This window comes from Arvicola amphibius, chromosome 6, assembly GCF_903992535.2.
Source record: "Arvicola amphibius chromosome 6, mArvAmp1.2, whole genome shotgun sequence".
In the NCBI taxonomy this organism is placed as follows: Eukaryota; Metazoa; Chordata; class Mammalia; order Rodentia; family Cricetidae; genus Arvicola; species Arvicola amphibius.
In genome coordinates this window covers 124,197,377-124,216,278 of record NC_052052.2, presented here as the reverse complement: position 1 = coordinate 124,216,278, position 18,902 = coordinate 124,197,377, and the positions used below count along the sequence as shown (strand labels likewise).

The 18,902-nt window shown below is 42.0% G+C and overlaps 2 protein-coding genes and 1 pseudogene across 2 annotated transcripts; 1 reads left to right on the top strand and 2 right to left on the bottom strand.

Annotated features, from left to right (window-relative positions):
- Positions 1–1,338: 1,338 nt before the first annotated feature.
- On the bottom strand, positions 1,339–8,501 carry LOC119816551 (annotated as a pseudogene).
- Positions 3,008–4,946, top strand: LOC119816541 (histone H3). The gene has a single exon (XM_038333286.1). The coding sequence runs from the start codon at positions 3,255–3,257 to the stop codon at positions 3,663–3,665; it is 411 nt and encodes a 136-aa protein (XP_038189214.1). The 5' UTR covers positions 3,008–3,254; the 3' UTR covers positions 3,666–4,946.
- An 855-nt stretch (positions 8,502–9,356) lies between the features above and the next one.
- H1-2 (H1.2 linker histone, cluster member) lies at positions 9,357–10,914 on the bottom strand. The gene is given in 6 exon segments (XM_038333279.2): positions 9,357–10,376; positions 10,379–10,405; positions 10,408–10,561; positions 10,563–10,604; positions 10,606–10,662; positions 10,664–10,914. Coding segments are annotated over 6 exon segments (648 nt in total). The 5' UTR covers positions 10,892–10,914; the 3' UTR covers positions 9,357–10,236.
- Between the last annotated feature and the right edge of the window lie 7,988 nt (positions 10,915–18,902).

Sequence of the window (18,902 nt, the reverse complement as noted above, 5' to 3'; positions counted from 1 at the left end):
GAAAAAGAAAAGGTTATATTCTGTTGGTGTTAACAGTTGCCAACTGGAAATAATTTTATAGAACCTTTGGAGAGCAGCTAGTGAATAGGTATAGAGATACCCTATATTTATCACAAAACCGACAAATCCCACCTCCAATATTCCCCATAAAGTGTGTAGAGAAGTATCAAAATGTATTTTTATGGTTTAAGAAGTTGTCTGTTTGCCCTCCATGTCTATATTTGAGACTGTCGGTAGTGGTGAATATTTTAAGTAGGTGACATAATTTCAGAAACTTAAAATTAAAAACCTGATTTACACATAAATAATTTAAGACAAAAACTAGCAAATATAAACAAACAAAACACCATCATGGCTTCCGTCTGTAACTGGGTGAAAAGAATGTTCACATACATGCATCAAGTCCTGGGATGGTCAACCTCAGAATCATATGTGCAGGGAGTAGCAGTGTAATGGCGACAGTTCTATAATCCCAGCTAATCCAAGCCTTGGAAGGTAGAAGCAGAAGATCAAAAATTTCTGTTAACCTAGCTTCATAGTGATTTCAATTTCATAAATTTAATTCAAATTTTTGCTGAAAGGATGCTGAAGGCAGACTGAGAAATCTACATCTTCCATCCTGCATTGAGCCAGACTAGGGTATTCCTTGCCTCTTGGTTATGCATTTTGCCACATGGATAAGTCTCGGACTTTCTGCCATCTATTTCTCTTTTCTTTTCTTGGCGGGGTGGAGGGGTCTTTGTGGCTCTGTAGACCAGGCTGGTCTTGAACTCAGGGATCACCTGTCTCTGCTCCTTAGTGCTGGGCTTTACACCAACTACCGTCCAGCTTGACTCCTTGTTTACAGACCTCATTTCCAAATTTGCCATGTTCTCAAAACCAGTGGAAAAAACTTATTTTTCTGTTCAAGAAGCCCTTTACCTCGCCAGGCTCCGTACAGTCTTCCTCCCCTCCCCTAGTCCAAGGGCTCAGGACACTGCTGAATCCTTTACCAGTTAAAGCCTTTACCAGTTTCTAGAGATTACCCTGGAACTCTTGGGAGTGCAGTTGTCAACATGGTCCTTCTCAGCAAAATGGTTCCAGCCACCATCAATGCCAAACCCTGAATATAAAAGACCAAATATTTCTGGACGAAAAAAATTCTTAGAAAACTGTAGTTATTTTCAATTGGAGGGCTCAACTGGCTGCCATTTTCTAAGTGCTAACATTACACTAGGAACCTAAACTCTTTAACCCTTAGAAACGCTTCCACAACTAAAGCACTTAGCTTCTGTTTACAGTAAAGTCACAATAGAACAGAAACTAGAGAAATAGAAAGTGAACTTGTAACACCTAAGGTAAAGCCTAAATGACCTCAGTATTTACTGAAGTAGATTAGTACATTAAATTTGGGGTCAGTACCCAACATCTTTGATTTAAAGGGAATTTAAGTGGAAAGACACCAATTACAACTCTTGTTTTGACAAAGTTGGTGGCTCTGAAAAGAGCCTTTGGGTTAAGAGCAAGATGGGCGCGCTCACTTGGAGCTGGTGTACTTGGTGACGGCCTTGGTGCCCTCGGACACGGCGTGCTTGGCCAGCTCGCCGGGCAGCAGCAGGCGCACAGCCGTCTGGATCTCCGGGACGTGATGGTCGAACGCTGTTGTAATGCGCCAGGCGCGACGCCTCGCCCGCGATGCGCTCGAAGATGTCGTTCACGAACGAGTTCATGATGCCCATGGCCTTGGAAGAGATGCCGGTGTCGGGGTGGACCTGCTTCAGCACCTTGTACACGTACACCGAGTAGCTCTCCTTGCGGCTGCGCTTGCGCTTCTTGCCATCCTTTTTTTGAGCTTTTGTGATGGCTTTCTTTGAGCCCTTCTTAGGAGCTGGAGCAGACTTTGAAGGTTCAGGCATCCTTTACAGACCAAACAGGAACTACAATTCCTAGAATGGAAAAAGAAGAGGCAAGGCAGTATGGTTTTATTTATAGTCCTGAAATTCAAATGAAGCTGTAAAAGTACTCACCTCTGATTGGATAAAAATAAAGATTATTTTTAAAAAGGACGGCTTGATGCAAATGAAGGACCCAAATGCCTTTTTTTTATTGGACAAAAAAAGGTTAACTTGACCAATAAGACTGCTCTCTTTTATTATTTAGCATAATCTATAAGAACATAAACTAACATCTTGACGTTTCACGGTTTACGTATGTTCTGTAAAGAATTGTTGAGATGAAGCAGGGCTGCGAGCTTGCTCCAAGGCCAATACCCGTTTTTCCCCGGCTGACCTGCATTTCCCTGTGGGCCTCGTACGCGGGCTCCTCCGCCGGGGCAACTACTCCGAACGCTTGGACGCCGGCGCCCGGGTGTACCTGGCGGCCGTGCTGGAGTACCTGACGGCCGAGATCCTGGAGCTGGCTGGGAACGTGGTCCGCGACAAGAATAAGCGCATCATCCCACAGGGCAAAGTCCTGCCCTACATCCAGGCGTTGCTGCTGCCTAAGGGGATCCAGGGCTACCACAAAGGCCAAGGGAAAATAGAACCAACACCAAAGTCAGGAGTTAGCACCAACCTCTGCAAAGACTCACGTAAGAGCTAGCCACTTTTCACAAAACAATGCGGTTAATAGGATACCTTGAGTATCCTGCTTTTAATACATGATTGTAGAAAAGGCATGTTGCACTCCAAAGTAAAACCTCACGGTCGACAGTATTAAAAACAAAGTATTCTTCCATTATTTGTCTGAAATTTGGAGATTGCTAAGGTATGCATTAACTCTCTACACTAAGATCGTGGGAGACTTGTTTCTTTTTAAAGCAATAAAATTTTGAGTACTGAATCATGATTTTTCCTTAACTAACCCCTAATATTGTACCGTGACGAAACAATAAGACCACGAAACCAAGGAAAAATGGAGCATGGTAAAGGCGCTTAGGGCTTGTTGAATTTCCACGGATACACAATATTTTTTTTAAAAGTTCCAAATTTTTTTAAAAATAAAAGGTCATATGAGAGTGTCAGAACAATTTGACCAATCAGATACTCTTTTTACTCTTTTGGCGGGGGCGGGGGGAGGGGAACAACAAGGTTTCTCTGTAACTTTGGAGCCAATCAGATACTCTTAACGCTGCCGGGCACTCCGAATATTACTTAGCCAATGAGTTTGTGGCGCGGGACTTTCGAAAGTTTCAAGGCCAATCAGAATGTTTCTAAGTATATTTAAGGGCAAGATTTCCCTTCCTCCACTACAGTTGTGTAGTTTTCGTTACTACTATGGCTCGCACAAAGCAGACCGCTCGCAAGTCCACCGGCGGCAAGGCCCCGCGCAAGCAGCTGGCCACCAAGGCTGCCCGCAAGAGCGCCCCGGCCACCGGCGGCGTGAAGAAGCCGCACCGCTACCGGCCCGGCACCGTGGCGCTGCGCGAGATCCGGCGCTACCAGAAGTCCACCGAGCTGCTGATCCGCAAGCTGCCGTTCCAGCGGCTGGTGCGCGAGATCGCGCAGGACTTCAAGACCGACCTGCGCTTCCAGAGCTCGGCCGTCATGGCGCTGCAGGAGGCCAGCGAGGCCTACCTGGTGGGTCTGTTTGAGGACACCAACCTGTGCGCCATCCACGCCAAGCGCGTCACCATCATGCCCAAGGACATCCAGCTGGCTCGCCGCATCCGTGGCGAGAGGGCATAATTTATAATCATCGTTTTTGTAAAAACAAAAAGGCTCTTTTAAGAGCCACACAAAATTTCATGTAATGGTGCTGTAGCCTTTTATGTTGTATTCAATGGTCACTACTGGTTTTATGTCCTGATATTTTTAGTCCTGTTTCTGAAATGTTTAGAGGACTAGTTAGGTCTTTAGGTTGTCTGTACACTACGAGTAACTATATGGCCCAGTCTTTGTGTTTTTTGCTGAGTCTTCCACTTTCAGGATAAAAGCATCAAATCTTTATCCAGATTAAGAAATGTAGATGTTAAATATCTAAATCTAGGTAGCTGGGAATATTCTAATTTTGGAAAATACATAATTTAAGGAAGCTGTTTTCACATAGCGTTCTGTTTGCTTTCTGGTTAAAATATTTTGTATGCACACATGCGTATACAAAAACCCAAGTCAAAATGACTACAATACATAATAAAGTTATTCATAACGTAATACCAAATAACAGAACAAGTACAGACAGACCCAAATACCCCCCTTAGAATTTAAAGGTCAGACACTTGGTTTTCATTAACTTCCTGGTAAACTTGTCTCTAAGTTTTGGCTTTCTCAAATCATACATGGCTCCCCACCTGCATCCCATACTTGGTTTACATTTTACTTTGCAGAGCTCATCTGATTTGAGACTTGCTGCGTTCTAGAATCCTTTAGATGGTAATGCCATTCCCCAAGGAAGTGGTGAGAAAGCATGTAGTGATTAATAAAAACGATAATTAGGAGCAATCTGAACACTCTTGACCTCAAGTGAAATCCCTGCTATAACATTAGAACACTTTATAGATTCATCCAGTATTGAATCATGTACTAAGAGGAGCCCTTAACCTCATCAGGAGGTTGAAGCAAGATGGTAAGGAATTTGAGGCCTGGCTGTCACAGGTGAATTGTGGGTCAACAAGGGCAACAACGCGACAGCTTGTCTCAAAAGAAACAAATATAAAAGGTAGCTTGAAATGTTACTTAAAATTATTACCAGCTATCAAATCATTTTCTTCCACTTCAGACTAAGGGATTTTAATAAGTTAGCGACTGACAAATGTTATCAGCCAGTCTCACAGCAAACAAAGACAATATCTTCTGTTAAACTGGTTTGTACAAAAATGGATGATCAAACACAATTTCTTATTCATCTTCTTCAAAGGTGATTCCATTTCAGATATAAGGCTGCCTCCAGACAGACAAGAGAAGTTGTGATAGCCGGCCTTGATTACATTCTGAACTTGGTCAGAGCTGGCGTGAAGAGACATCGATGAGCCAGTAAGATACAAGATATTAATGATGCTCTCTAAAATGCAGAACCACAGCGGAGTCAGTTTCCTTGGTAACAGCTAGATACTACTCCAGAGCATGTTTTTATTTTCCCTATACTATTTACTCTGAGAACTGTATAGCAGATAAGCATTTGAAATTTAGCTAGTCTAGTTCAAATTGTGCTTTAAATGAAAAGTGTATTCCAGATTACAAAGACTTCATATGAAAAAAGTTGACAAAGATATTTCAAATTATTTAAATATTTGTTTACCCTAGGTTGACAGAATTAAAATATGCTTCAGTTGTTTCTTTTAGCTTTAATGCAAAATTAGAAATTTTCAATTAAATAAATGTTTCATAGAGTTTTGTGGAAATTATTACTATATAGAAGATAATGATACTGACTCATAGATCAGAAGCTAACTAATTGAATCCTTAGTGTTGCCAAACCTGCCTTCTTAATCTCTAAAATGGGAGTAATAATAACACCCACCTAAATGTGCTATGCCAAGTCTGTGTTGTGAAATAAGTGTATAATAAACACCTAGTGTGTTTACCTTACTACAAATGAGTGCTCAGGTAATGCTAGCTCTCAAGTGTTGCTACCACCAGTCCCTAATTCCTGATTTCTTCCAAATGCTCTGATGGTGTAACCCTGTATGCATGGCTTCTGTTCCTCTCTAGCTGGGATTTCAAATGCAAAGCTATTGTCCACATTTCCTTCCAGTTTATGTAGCTCAATTACCTGTTAGCTTTACGCCTAGGGAAAAGTAATAGTATATCTAATTGTTGGAAATTATAAAATTAGTAAGAATAGATATAAGCTTGAAAAGAAAAGAGAATGTTGGCATGTTGGCATGAGGATTATATTGAACTGAAAATCAGCAGATGCAGGAAAAATCAGTTTTCCTATCTAAACTAGAATAACTTTGCCTGGTGAAGAAATCTCTACTTGGAAACAGAGAGCAATTTCTACCACTGTGGATGTGAAGAGGGTGACTGTACAAGGTTTTACTCCGAGAACGTGACTCTCGAGAGGGTAGGAATGGTTCTCTTTACCACCTGTGTCATCTGAAACCTGAACCCAAATTTCCTGGGCTACCATAATTTATTCTAAGTTTCTCAGTTCTATCTACATCTTTGAGTTTCATTCCTTTTCTGTGAACTCTGTGCTTTTAAAATATGCACGACCTCGGGAAGTTTTTTCTCCTGTTCGTCTGAGCCTTATCAGTTCAGAAGTCACCAGATACTCAAAAGTAAAGGGAGAGTCCTTGGTGACAATCTCATAAACATAAACTGAGGAAAAAAATTCTTAAACAATTTTTAGGCTCAAATAAAAAGCTGGTCAAACGTAAGCCAGTCACCTACTGAAGCACTTGTGTAGAAGGAAAGGGAAAAAAGTAAAGACCATTAAAAAAAAAATTAAAATTAAAAAATAAGAAGGTGGGGGAATTGTGGGAATTGTAATGTTCTAGAGGCTATGGGTGAGCTATCACTTTTAGCTCTCAAATAATTAAAGTGTTTCTTATACAAGTACAGATGGGGACTGGTTATATAGCTCAATGGGAGATCATTTGGCAGACACAAGGCCCTTGGTTTCACCTCCAGTACCAAAATGGAGTATACAAGGAAAGTATACAAGGAAAAAAAAAACTACAAAATACGTTTATACATCATTACCTATATTCAGATCAGTTTTAAAAATCCAAAGAAGCATTGAATAAAAATTATAAAAGCAATTACTTTTTCTTCAGATGATTCTTCACATATAACTCCTGAAGTATAGAAATCAAATAAATGTGTCGATTTGAAATTTTTCAAAGATGCACTGTAGTGGATAGTTTGAATTGTGTTACTATTTTGAGCTTTACTGTTACATGATGATTATTATTATTTACTGATGATGGAACTCAAGATCTCACTACAGAACATTTGAAGTAACATTTTTGTTGGTTGGGTGTTTAGTTATTTTGATTTTTGTTGTGGTTGTTTGTATGTAGGTTTCTTGATTTGGTTTGCTTTGGTTTTGATACTCTCTCCACATATCCTTGGCCTACCTGGAATTCACTAAGGGCAGCAGGCTGACCTTGAACGCAATGAGATCCACCTAGTTCTGCCTCCCTAGTGCTGAAATTAAAGGTATGGCCACCACACCCAGCAGTTTTTCTGTTTGTCTTTCAGGCAAGATTTTGCTAAGTAGTTCAGTCTGGTGGACGACTCTAGATCCTCCTTCTTCAGCTCTCTAAGTGCTGACTTTACAGATGAGCCACCACGCCCTGGGCTACTTTTAGCATCCACAATTGCAACAACTTGATTTGATTCAGGTCAGTGAGGCATTTCCAGGGACAGGAGTTGACAGGGCTCAGGAAGTAACTGGGAAACTCAGATACAGGGATGAGAAGATGTAGCCTTGCACATCTTTTACCTAGTCCTTCCCTGTAATTTTGCTCTATTTTACCCTTCTGCTCAACAGATTTGGTTTCGCTTTTCTGATGGCTCAAGAAAAGGAGCCACAGTCACCAGACATTGGGTTGCCTCTGCTCCTGTAACTCAGTCCCATCTTTTAATTCTTTATTAATTTATTTTTGATTCAGGGTCTCAACTATGTAACCCTGCCGGGCCTAGAACTCACTAGACCAGGCTTATCTGAACTCACAGAGATCCTGCTGCCTCAGTCTCAAGGTGGCTGGGTTTAGTCTAGCCATCACATCCAGTTCAATTCCATTTTGAATAGAAAACTTCTGATTATCTCAACTGGGTCCAATGACATCAGGAACACTTAAGACATCTAGACTTGGGGGCTGGAGAGATGGCTCAGAGGTTAAGAGCATTGCCTGTTCTTCCAAAGGTCCTGAGTTCAATTCCCGGCAACCACATGGTAGCTTACAACCATCTGTAATGGTGTCTGGGGCCTTCTTCTGGCGTGCAGGCATACATGCAGAATATTGTATACATAATAAATAGATAAATATTTTTTAAAAAAAGACATCCAGACTTCATAAAAAATATGTTTATCACAAAGATGCAGTACAAACCCAAAATGTAGCATATTGCCTATTTTATATTCACTTTACATTAAATGACAATATTTTGGATGTAGTGGATTTAAAATGGATTTTACTTGAGTTTTTTTTCCCTCATGAATAGTGCTTTTAGATTTTAAAGTTTCGTGTTACATCTGTGCTCACCTTATGTATCAATGGACAGACCTGTCCTAAAATTGTTGATTCATTTGCTTCAATAATTTAGTAGTTTTAATGTCCACTTCCTGGGATGTCCCTTAAGGAATCAAATCTCATAAAGTGCTCTTGCCAACAGCAATAAAGATGCCTATAGGATTAAAAGTAAGAAGACTATCAAGACATATTTGGAGAAAATTTAAAGACTTCTAGGGAGATAAATACCTAAACAGAAAGAAAATACAAGCTTTTGTTGTTGCATAAGAAACTATGCTAGCTCCACATTATTTAAAACACAATCTCAATCAAAATGCCAAGAAACGTTTTTCTGAGTGATGGGATACTAGAGAACATCTCAAAAAAACATTAATGACAAAAAAGGGAGGGGGAGGAGGGGGGGGAGGAGGGGAAGGGGGAGGGGGGGGGGGGGGGGGGGGGGAGGAGGAGGAGGAGGGGGATGGGAAGGAGGAGGGGGAGGGGAGGGGGAGGAGGAGGGGGGGGAGGGGAAGGAGGAGGAGGGAGACCTTAATCCCAACTACAGGAAGGCCACAAGATTAAGGCCAGTCTGGGCTACAGACAGGATGAAATTTATTTCACAAAATAGAAACAAGAGGACACATTTCAGTGGTAGAACACCTGATAGCATGTTCAGTGCCCTGAACAACTAAATAACTATTGGAGGGGGGAGGGAAGGAATTAATTCTCATCCCCCTGTTGAAGTCATTATAACATATCAATTTAGCAAACAATATTTGAATCCTTGGTATGTGTTAAGTACTCTCCACATTGAATCAAGAAGATAGTTCTACCTCAGAGACTACCAGAGGGACTAAAAGCAAAGGAATTTATCCTATGGCAAACATGAAACAAAAGCTGGAAAGAACTGAGAGTTCACAGACAGTCCCGAGGGCGTGGGGTAGGGAGGATCTGTTTACTATGCCTTGCACTAGAAAAGCTGTTTATTAAAACTGAGGACTCAAAAACACTGGGAGAAAACTAGATTTTCATCTCCTGGCTTTCCCAGGTAATAAACTTGGACACTGAAATAAACACAGGATCCACTGTTATGGAAATGCCTGTTGTAGGTCTCTAAAAGGCATGCTACCCATTTTTATAGGAAACACCAGCAGTGACCCAAGCTTCAACAAAAATCTGTTCCGATTTGGTGGAAAACGGGAATCTCAATCAATCACCCTATCTAGGAAAAAGGCTGCAGGCATGAAAGAATCCCCAATTGAACGAAACTAAAGGCTTTATTGGATGTATTCCAATACATCGTCAACAGATAGGCAGTTAATTTACTCTATATTAAATATTTTGGACTGCACAGAGCATACATATCAGTATGTAATAATGTGGAGGTCGATAGTTAGTCAACAATAACTACAACTTAGTAGTACTTCAGGAGGCGGAGGGGAATGCCAGTTCGAGAAGTCTAAAATGAGGACCCTGTGTCAAGAAGAAGGCAAACAAGTCAAACAATCACAAGTTATTGCCTTTTGGGGAAAAAAAAAAATGGCTGACCACGGTTGTGGACGCGTTCGACCCACCACTCCCTTGCTGTAGCAAACAAACCGAAAGTCCCAGGTCCGGCATATCTGGGCGGGTGGGTCCTTTTCCACAGCTATCGCTTTTATACTAAGTTCGTCGGCGCCAGCACAACACTTCCAGGAGACGCTGGGCACATAAAACGCCCTGGGAAAGGGTCCGGGATGCGTTTCTTCCAAGCAAGAAGCGAAAGCTTCTAGAGAACGCAACACCGACTGGCGCCCCAATCAAACTAAGGACTAAAGTCCTGAGCGGGAGTGAACCAACCCGCAAGCAGGGCGGAACTTTCAAATAACCTACAGTCCGACGCTTGGCTAGCGCCAAGGGGGGTGCTATCTGCTGTTGACAGCTATGGGGGAGGCCGCACCAGCCCTTCTCGGCTACTCAGCCCACAGCTCAAGCATCACCCTAGGTGAGACAGGGAAACCCCACTCCCGCGGAGCGCTGTCTGATTGCATCCCACGCAACCTCTGCTTCTGCGGAACGCAAGGAGGAAGAAATGGAGTATTACACAAATGTCACAGCTCTTTAAAGTGGGAGTGGTGGCTCTGAAAAGAGCCTTTGGGTTAAGGAGGAAGACAGCCTACTTTTCTTGGCTGAAACCTTCTTGGCTTAGCAACCTTGGGCTTGGCAGCCTTCGGTTTCACAGTCCTTGGAGCACTCTTGACCTTCTTGGGCTTGGCAACCTTAGCCTTCTTCGGACTCTGGCCACTTTCTTGGTCACGGCAGCAGCCGCGGCTTCTTCGCCTTCTTGGGGGTCTTCTTGGCGGCTTTCTTGGGTGTGGCAGCACCGGTCGCCTTCTTGGGCTTCTTGGCTGCGCCCGCAGGCTTCTTAGCCTTGGCCGCGCCCGACTTCTTGGCTTTGGGCTGGACTCGCCGGGAAGCCGCCTTCCTTGTTGAGCTTGAAGGAGCCGGAGGCGCCGGTGCCCTTGGTCTTGCACCAGCGTGCCCTTGCTCACCAGGCTCTTGAGCCCCAGCTTGATGCGGCTGTTTGTTCTTCTCCACATCGTAGCCGGCGGCCGCCAGCGCCTTCTTGAGCGCGGCCAGGGACACGCCGCTGCGCTCCTTGGAGGCGGCCACGGCCTTGGTGATGAGCTCGGACACCGGGGGTCCGGACGCCTTGCGCCGAGCCCCTGCGGGTTTCTTGGCAGCCTTCTTCTTGGCAGGCGCCTTCTCCGCAGGCGGAGCAGCAGCGGGGGCGGCGGGAGCGGTCTCCGACATGTTGACGATTCGAAATCAGAACTAGTGGCAAAACGCCGATGGAGTAGCAAGGGCCCGGCCGCCGTATATATAGAGCGCAGGGCGCGCGCTGATTGGTGCTCACAGCGGCCTGCCTGGCTGGCAAGCTCAGAGCAGCCGCGCTGCGCCAACTTGTGTTTGTTACACTTCACAAAAAAGAGAAAATATTAAAATGTCTTGCACCAAATCTCTCGACTTTGGTCGGTAACGGATCCCGAGAAGCCCTCAGGCTCGGAATATCTGTTTATTTTTTCCTCATCCCCAAAGACAAAACGGCTTCTAGGAGTCCCTAACTCCCCAACTCCAAAGGAAGTCCCCAGGCAAACAGAGACCACTTTCCTGTTTTTCTTCTAAATTACCTGGTCGCTCCTTTGCCCTGAAAGTTCTTTTTCTCTGGGATTGTAGGGGCACATGCTTCCCTTAATTTAGGAGCAAAAAGGAAACGAATTTCCGCCCTAAATTTTCACGATATTCTGTTTCTTCGCAAGGGAAGTAAACCACAAGTCCTTGGTGACTTCTGAGTATGGACCCACCATAACCGGCGGACTAGGACTGGGATTTTCCAGTCTCAAAGCAGTTTGGGCAGGTTGCGAGGGGGTTTCATAGGCCTTAGGGTTGTAACATGTGGTGGGGAGCTAAGGATTTAAATATCTGATTTAAAGATACCGTAAAATCCTTTTCACTGGTGGGGGCGGGGCAACCCTTTTCCCCTTCTCCAAAGGGGAAGACTCGGGCTGAATTTTAAAGCTCTTGGTTCCCCTCTGAGTTTGCAAGGTAGGGGGTCAACCCTGAAGAATAGAAGATAATAAAAAGGGAAGGACCCCCATAAGCCTGCAGGCTCACTCCCTCCCAAAAAAAAAGTGTCAATTAGAGACTTTGAAAGATCTGTTTTTAAGCAACGAGCAAATACTTATTTTTGCTGCAGCACAGAATTTCAGAGCATAAGATTCTAGTTTAGAAAAAGTTTGCCTTGTTAGAGAAGGGCCTTCTGTATTTGGAGATCGTAAGATACAGTTGGAAATAAAGTCACTGGCTGTACGGGATACGTTTGACTTTAACAAATCTAAAGGTTTGAAATCAAAAAAAATGTAGTGAATTTTTAACAGAAAGATAAGCAAAAAGATAAGTACAAATTGTCATGCCATCTTTAGAGGACAGCTCTGTGTCACCTCGTCTCACCTCCTCTAAATAGGGCAGTCTGTATCCTATTCAAATTTGCTTCATTAGTTTAAAATCTTCAGTTTCATATTTTACCCTTAGTGAAGTGAATTAATTACAATGGGTTTTTGTTTGTTTGTTTGTTTTGGTTTGGTTTTTTGGCTAGAGAAAATGCAAGTCAAACTCTCTACTTGTATAATTAATCCAATTCTATATTCAGGAGCAAAGGAAGTTCCCCTAATTCTATCAGAAATCTCTATTCGGGTATATGTCAACAAGAAAATATGTGGTGAGCTTGTTAGCTTTAAAGTGTGGTAAAGTCACAAAGCTATACAAATTGTATTCAGGGGATGTTTGCAAACAAAGCATGTTTTCCTAAGCCTGAGAATGATCCTGTGGGGCTCACTTAATAACATTTGCTTAGCATTTGGAAGCGCATCTATGAGGCCTGTGTCTCCTCTGAGAATAACAGCCTAATGAGATTAGGGATGGATGAACTGCCCAGCAGGCAGAACCACTTAGGGCTGCCATCATGTATGCACTTTGGAATGAGACTTGTAAGACTTTCTTCAAAGTATGCAAACTACTGAAGCACCTGCAGCGTACTGATATGGTGTAGTAACAAAAATAAGAACATGTCACTTGCTCTGATTGTGTAGGGAATGAGGGGACAAATGGAGTGAATGCCTAATCCATCTGATTCGGGGTTCATGTCCCCTGGGAAATAGCTGTGTGCAATCTAGCTCCCTAGCTCGCGCTAGTCTTCCTTCACTGTAAATTAGCCACTTATTTTTAAATCTGAGTCTATGATTCATTTACTTATTATGACCCTTCAAGCTGAGTCAATCAAATCATAGCTCTTTAAATGCAATTCATTAATAAGTTTTGCCCGGTGTTAATGCAAATTAATTTTTGCAATAGAAAAGATAACTCTGAAGGTTATATTTGGATTGGGCAATGCTAAATGGTATCTCTGACTTCTCAGTCTTCGCGTGGCACTCTTTCCTTCCGTGAGTAAATACACACTTTATTTATCTTCTATCGTCTTCTTTGAACTAACTTTGTCATCCAGCGTGCTTACTCACTGATGAGTTCAATCATCCTTCGACAGATATATGAGCTTACCACATGTATTTATATGTGAGTCACATTTTTAACTTTTCGAAAATTATATGCTGGTGCTTGATTAGTCAGCCTCTCCTAAGGTCATCTAATCAGAATCTTCAGAAGTCACCCTCTACAATGGAAAATAGAAGATTTGGAACATCTACTTTAAAGCAACCTGAGATTTAATAAGTGTCCCATGGAGTCTTAGATTTTGAAATAAGTTGAATAGCTTGTGGGCAAGAAAACTTTTATTAATATAAGCTCCAGGCAAAAGTTCAGATTAGGGATATGACCTTCCCATGAAATGAGGTCACTGATGAAACATTGTGGTGATTGTCATGAAATCTTGTATATTTGTATGTATGATGAAGATTACAGGTAGCTAAGCTTTTGCCATGTCATACTGTTCAGGCTGTGTTCCCATGCTGGGCAGAGTTAAATATATAGATAATGTACTGTCCAATCTGCAAGGAGCTGGAGACAGAGAAAGCTTAGCAGCAAGATACACTGCTAGGAGGGTGAGAGTGGTTAAGACAAGTATAAGGAAGGGGGGCTTACACCTTTTCTTTTCCAGTCCCTCCCTCCAACATGGCAGAGTGGGCTTGGAACAGCTTTTAGAGGTAACTAGTTAACCACTATTAGTTAACCAACGTATATCTCCAATCAGATACTAGTATAGATCCCAACTTTGAGTGTTTGGAACCTGCTTTTTCCTAATACATCAAGGGATGATGCTAAAAGCCATAAGTTTTGCAGCATTAAGAAGAAAATGTGTAAGTGATGTCAGGAGCATTTTAGAGCCTTGTAGTGTGTTTTCTCACCTCGGTCTCATAATTTCTGCAATTAACATTAGCAGTGTTTCTGTTTTTTCTCAATTTCTCTATGCAGTTGTCTAACAGTTACAAGATCAAACATTAGCTCCGATATTTTCCCGAAATACCTGAGCATCTGAAGGGCAAAGACCTAAATTACTGAACTTTTATTCCCTGGTGCACCATCAAATGCAAAACCGAAATACACCATAGCAGTAAAACAAACAGGAGGATCTTAATCCAAGTCGAGAATTGCAAAAAGAGAGACACACTGCTAAACTTTCCCCTGACACTTTGAAATTGTTGACAGAGCCCTGGGATAAAGCTTCTCCTCTTCCTCCATCTCCTCCTCCTTCCAACTTTTTTTTCAGCCCAGCACTGGTGTTAGGGAAGCAGGAGGGTCAGGAGTTCAAGACCAGCCTACACTATTTGAAACCTGTCTCAAAAAGAAAACAAACAAGGAGCATAGCTTAACCTAGTGGTTCTCACTTTCTTAAATTTCAAGCCCTTTTCTACTCCAATAATTTAGCAAGTCCTCTGAAAATCTTTTAACATATTAAACCTGTGGGAGGTGCCATTTTAGGAATTGAAACTGGGTATTAAATTAAGTAGATCGATAGCTGATAACCATGATTATTTGATAATCCTTATTATTATTATATCTTAATATAAATTTCATTAAATGCATTTATCACTCTATGCTATTCACATGTATGCTATGTATTCTACACTACATATTTTCTACTGAGTAGGTAAAGAAACCACACAACATCTACTGGAAGTTCTTCATGCTTTAGCCAATTCAGAAGGCCATACTAGGCTGACCCAAAATGTGTAAGGTTGCTTTTGGGTGGATTTTACAACTTACTAGTGATGTCGGGGATGGAAAGAAACAGTTTTGAAGCAACCTGGTTTGGTTTTAATACTACTTCCTCCATTCATATGCCAGGGACCCTGCCCAATTCTTGAGCAACAACTTAGAAAACAGTGAGGATTAAGTAATGACTGTTCCCTTTCTAGCTTTGGAGTAGGCTCACTCAGAAACTTCGCATTTAACAATTATTGCCGCTAGACCCAACAGATATAAGAGCCCTCTGTTGTGGGCATGGTTCTGAGAAAGGTAGTCCTCTCCTGAATCTGGAGAAATGGATGAGAGTAGATCAAGTCCAAGAAGCTGTCTCATTCTTTCTGATTACTGGCTCTCTTTTAGATGCATTCCAAAGGTCCCAGAACCTTAAGTGTTATCCTACTAAGAAGAGATGGTGCAAGGTCATCAAACATGGGAAAAAATAGGGTGTGTATGCCTGTGTGTGCTTGCACAGGTGTAAACAAATGTGGGTATGCATTGGGGGGCCAGTAGATGAGTAAATAATGCAAAGCTATCACTCTCCACGTAAGGGTCTGCCCCCACAGTTATCCTGCTACATGTGCACTCTGCAAGCTTGTGAAGACCCTCACACAATCCCTCTCTTCCTGATTCCTCCATTCTAGCCAGATCATGCTTTTGACGACAGGAGGGTATGCCTGGTTAATTCAGAAGAAGAACCATAATGTTTTGTCGCTCTGCATATATTCCTAAATTTATCGCAATCTGCTAACATTACACAGAACTTCTGATGTGACCAAAGTCTTATTAACTGATCTAAGATTTGTAGCAGTCAATCCATGAACTATACTTTTCATGGTTAATAGTAGCAGCTGTGTTTTCTTTATAATTTTACCAAACAAATCGACATTGTAAATTAGTCAAAGCCTATCTATATTGGATCATAGCAGGATTATCTGAATTCAATTCAGCTTTGTGTTTCTGGATGTTTAACCTTAGACAAGTTAATTAACCTGCCTTTACTTCAGTTTTATCATCTGAAAAAGGCAATAATAATACCATATGTTTTATAGGTTGTTATGGGATTTGTGAATCGATGCACATAGCTCTGATATATTTATAATGTTTGACGTATTTCAAATGTGCATGCTGAGAAAAATATAAATTATTTTTAAAATATTGTACATAAACATCTGTGTACAAACGAGTCTCCAACCCTGTCAGAGTTGTCGTGAGTGCCATTAAGGCTCACAAACAGCCAATAGAACACCATTCAGAACAGACATTCCAGCACCGTGGTTATCACAGCTAACAATATCCTACCTAGTGCTACGATTACAATCCCAGCCTTAGCACTTCAGGAAAGAAGACTGAGAACTCAGACTTCTCTAAGACAGTGCAGCAATTTCAGTATTTCTAATGCCTCCAGCATCACATTCACATTCAAATAGGTATTAACTTTTCAACTGAAGCCATGATTGGTGACACACTCTCTTAATGCCAGCACTCAAGAGGCAAAGGCAGGCAGATATCTGTGAGTTCCAGGCCAACCTGGTCTACAAAGTGAGTTTAGGCCAGGCAAGACTACACACTGAGATGTTTCTCAAAAGACAGACAGACAGACAGAGAGACAGACAGACAGACAGATAGATAGAGCGAGCAAGTCAGGTGTGGTGGTTCATGGCTATAGTCCCAGGACTCTGGAAGATAAAGCAGGAGAATTCCTAAAAGCTGGAAGCAGCTTGGACTACAAAATGAAATAGATCCTTTCCAAAGGGGGGAAAAGTCAATTGAACCAGATAATACTTTTAGTTTCTATATATAAATTAAAAAAACAAAACACATCGCTACCAATTAACTACTTGTCAATATATTTAGTTTTCAAAAGACAAGTCCCCCCTGTCCTGCAAATACATTAAGCATGGAGTTTGTATTTGGAATCATTTACATGTCATACTGTTTGCTGTAGTAGACACTAGATGGCAGTCCTAAACAAGAATGCTGCCTTTAGACGCTATTGAAATTTCTCATGACCTAGATAACTAATCGTCTTCAGCTATGTCCATATTTTTCCAACTTGTTCAGAAGTTATTAGCACCATTTGGCAGATAAGCATTCTGAACACCTGGAAGTCCACGAGATACAGCCTTTCCACAGGCAGGAAACATGGGAAGAAGAAATTAAGCGAACTGGACTCTTTTCTAAGTGGTCTAGAAAAACCGTGTTGGCTCATTCGCCCTACAGTGAGTTCATCGTCAACTGCAATAAGCCAAGTGCCTGCCAGTCCGGCTTAGGGAAAGTTAGGGGCAGTCTTTTCTCATGTGGGAGCTGGACAAGATCTCCAAAACAATGAGCAGGGCTGACTGTGGGAAGAGCTCACAGCGGGAATGAAAAGCAATGGTTTACTTTATATCGTGGGTGAGTTTAATAACAGAGCCTTAATTGAAGTTATCAAATTAGCTCCTCATATTTTTAAAGAAAAATGGCCACAGCAAAGAAGCTGACGGAACACTTCTATGTAAAAACGGTCAGGGGAGAAACAGAAAAATGGGAAGTTAAAGGGTTACGCAAGGAAGGCAAAGGAGTCCCTCACCTGCTGTCTGCTTGAAATCTGACAGCTAAAAGCCAATCATTGAAGTCCAGTTAGCAATATTTGCTATTAAGGTGACCTAGGTAGAAACAATGTTCCCTTTATAGAGAGATGTTTCAAATAAGCAATAAGACCTAAACACATATGACCTTCCAACAGGCCTTGAGCCTTTCCTATATATGAACCTACAACTTCCTGCAAAGCCAACAAACAAGATTATAAACCTCATTTACAGTAAAAAATAAAATAAAATAAAATACCCCACTTATGTAATCTTTGTGCCCTATGGTTTTACCGTATCAACTGTAATCCCACCCAATGTACTGCCCTACGTACAAAATCAGGAGCTGCCTTATGATCCCACAGAAGTTTCTGAGAAACCAGCCCACCTTCAGAAGCCACCAAAGTCATATATGTAACTACTGTGAAGACATTAAAATACTACTTGATTGAGAATCCCATATAGACACTTGGTAAAAGCTATCCTCCTTCACGTCTCTGTCTACTAACTAAATTTAAATCTGTCTTGAAATTTAGTTAAACTAGACTCTAACTCTGCTCACAGTGGCTTCTTGAAATTCTTTCTTTTCTTTTTTCTTTTCTCTTTTTTTTGTATTTTGTATTTTGTTTTTTCGCGGCAGGGTTTCTCTGTAGCTTTGGAGCCTGTCCTGGAACTAGCTCTTGTAGACCAGGTTGGCCTTGAACTCACAGAGATCCGCCTGCCTCTGCCTCCTGAGTGCTGGAACTAAAGGCGTGCGCCACCGCCGCCCCTGAAGTTCTTTCTTGCAGTGCTGCTTTATATCCCGGCTCCATCCGAGTAGGTGTCTCTAAGAACTCAGAACTATGCCTTGGACCTGACCCCCTGTTAGTGACTGTAACACAAGAAATGGCTCTTATAGGGAGGAAATTATGAAATCCATAATTAAGGATAATTGATAATCATGATAATAAGTGTATTGATTACGGTATGCCGACAAGGAGCTACAAAGGGCCTGTAACTGTAGAGTGTGCGCAAGATCAGCCCAGCACCTGATTGCAACACACATTCCGAGCATACGCCCAACAAACCAAGGCTGTACTACATAGTGTGGTTATCTGAAAGTCCTCCTGAGCAAACCAAGGCTGCACTACAGTGTGGTTATCTGAAAGTCCTACTGAGCAGACACCTCGCCACTCTTTTGTCCTTTCTGAATGAACAGCTAAATTAATTTAAATGAAACATTAGGGGAGAAGAAAGAAAAAACAAAACAAGCATGCAAGCCAGGCATGGTACATGCCTGTAAATCTCAGCAGGGGGGAAACTAGGGCTACATAGCAAAAACAAACGAATAAGAAGTAATTTTTAAAACATATGTGAAAAACAGCTCAAAATGCTAACTAGTAATTTTAAATGGTTTTAGACAAAGAGTCAAACAAGAAGAGGTTTGGTTGTTTGACCCTGCAGCTGTCCAAGGGAAGGGGAACCGCTGAAGAGGAACAGCATTGAACATGTTCCCCCAG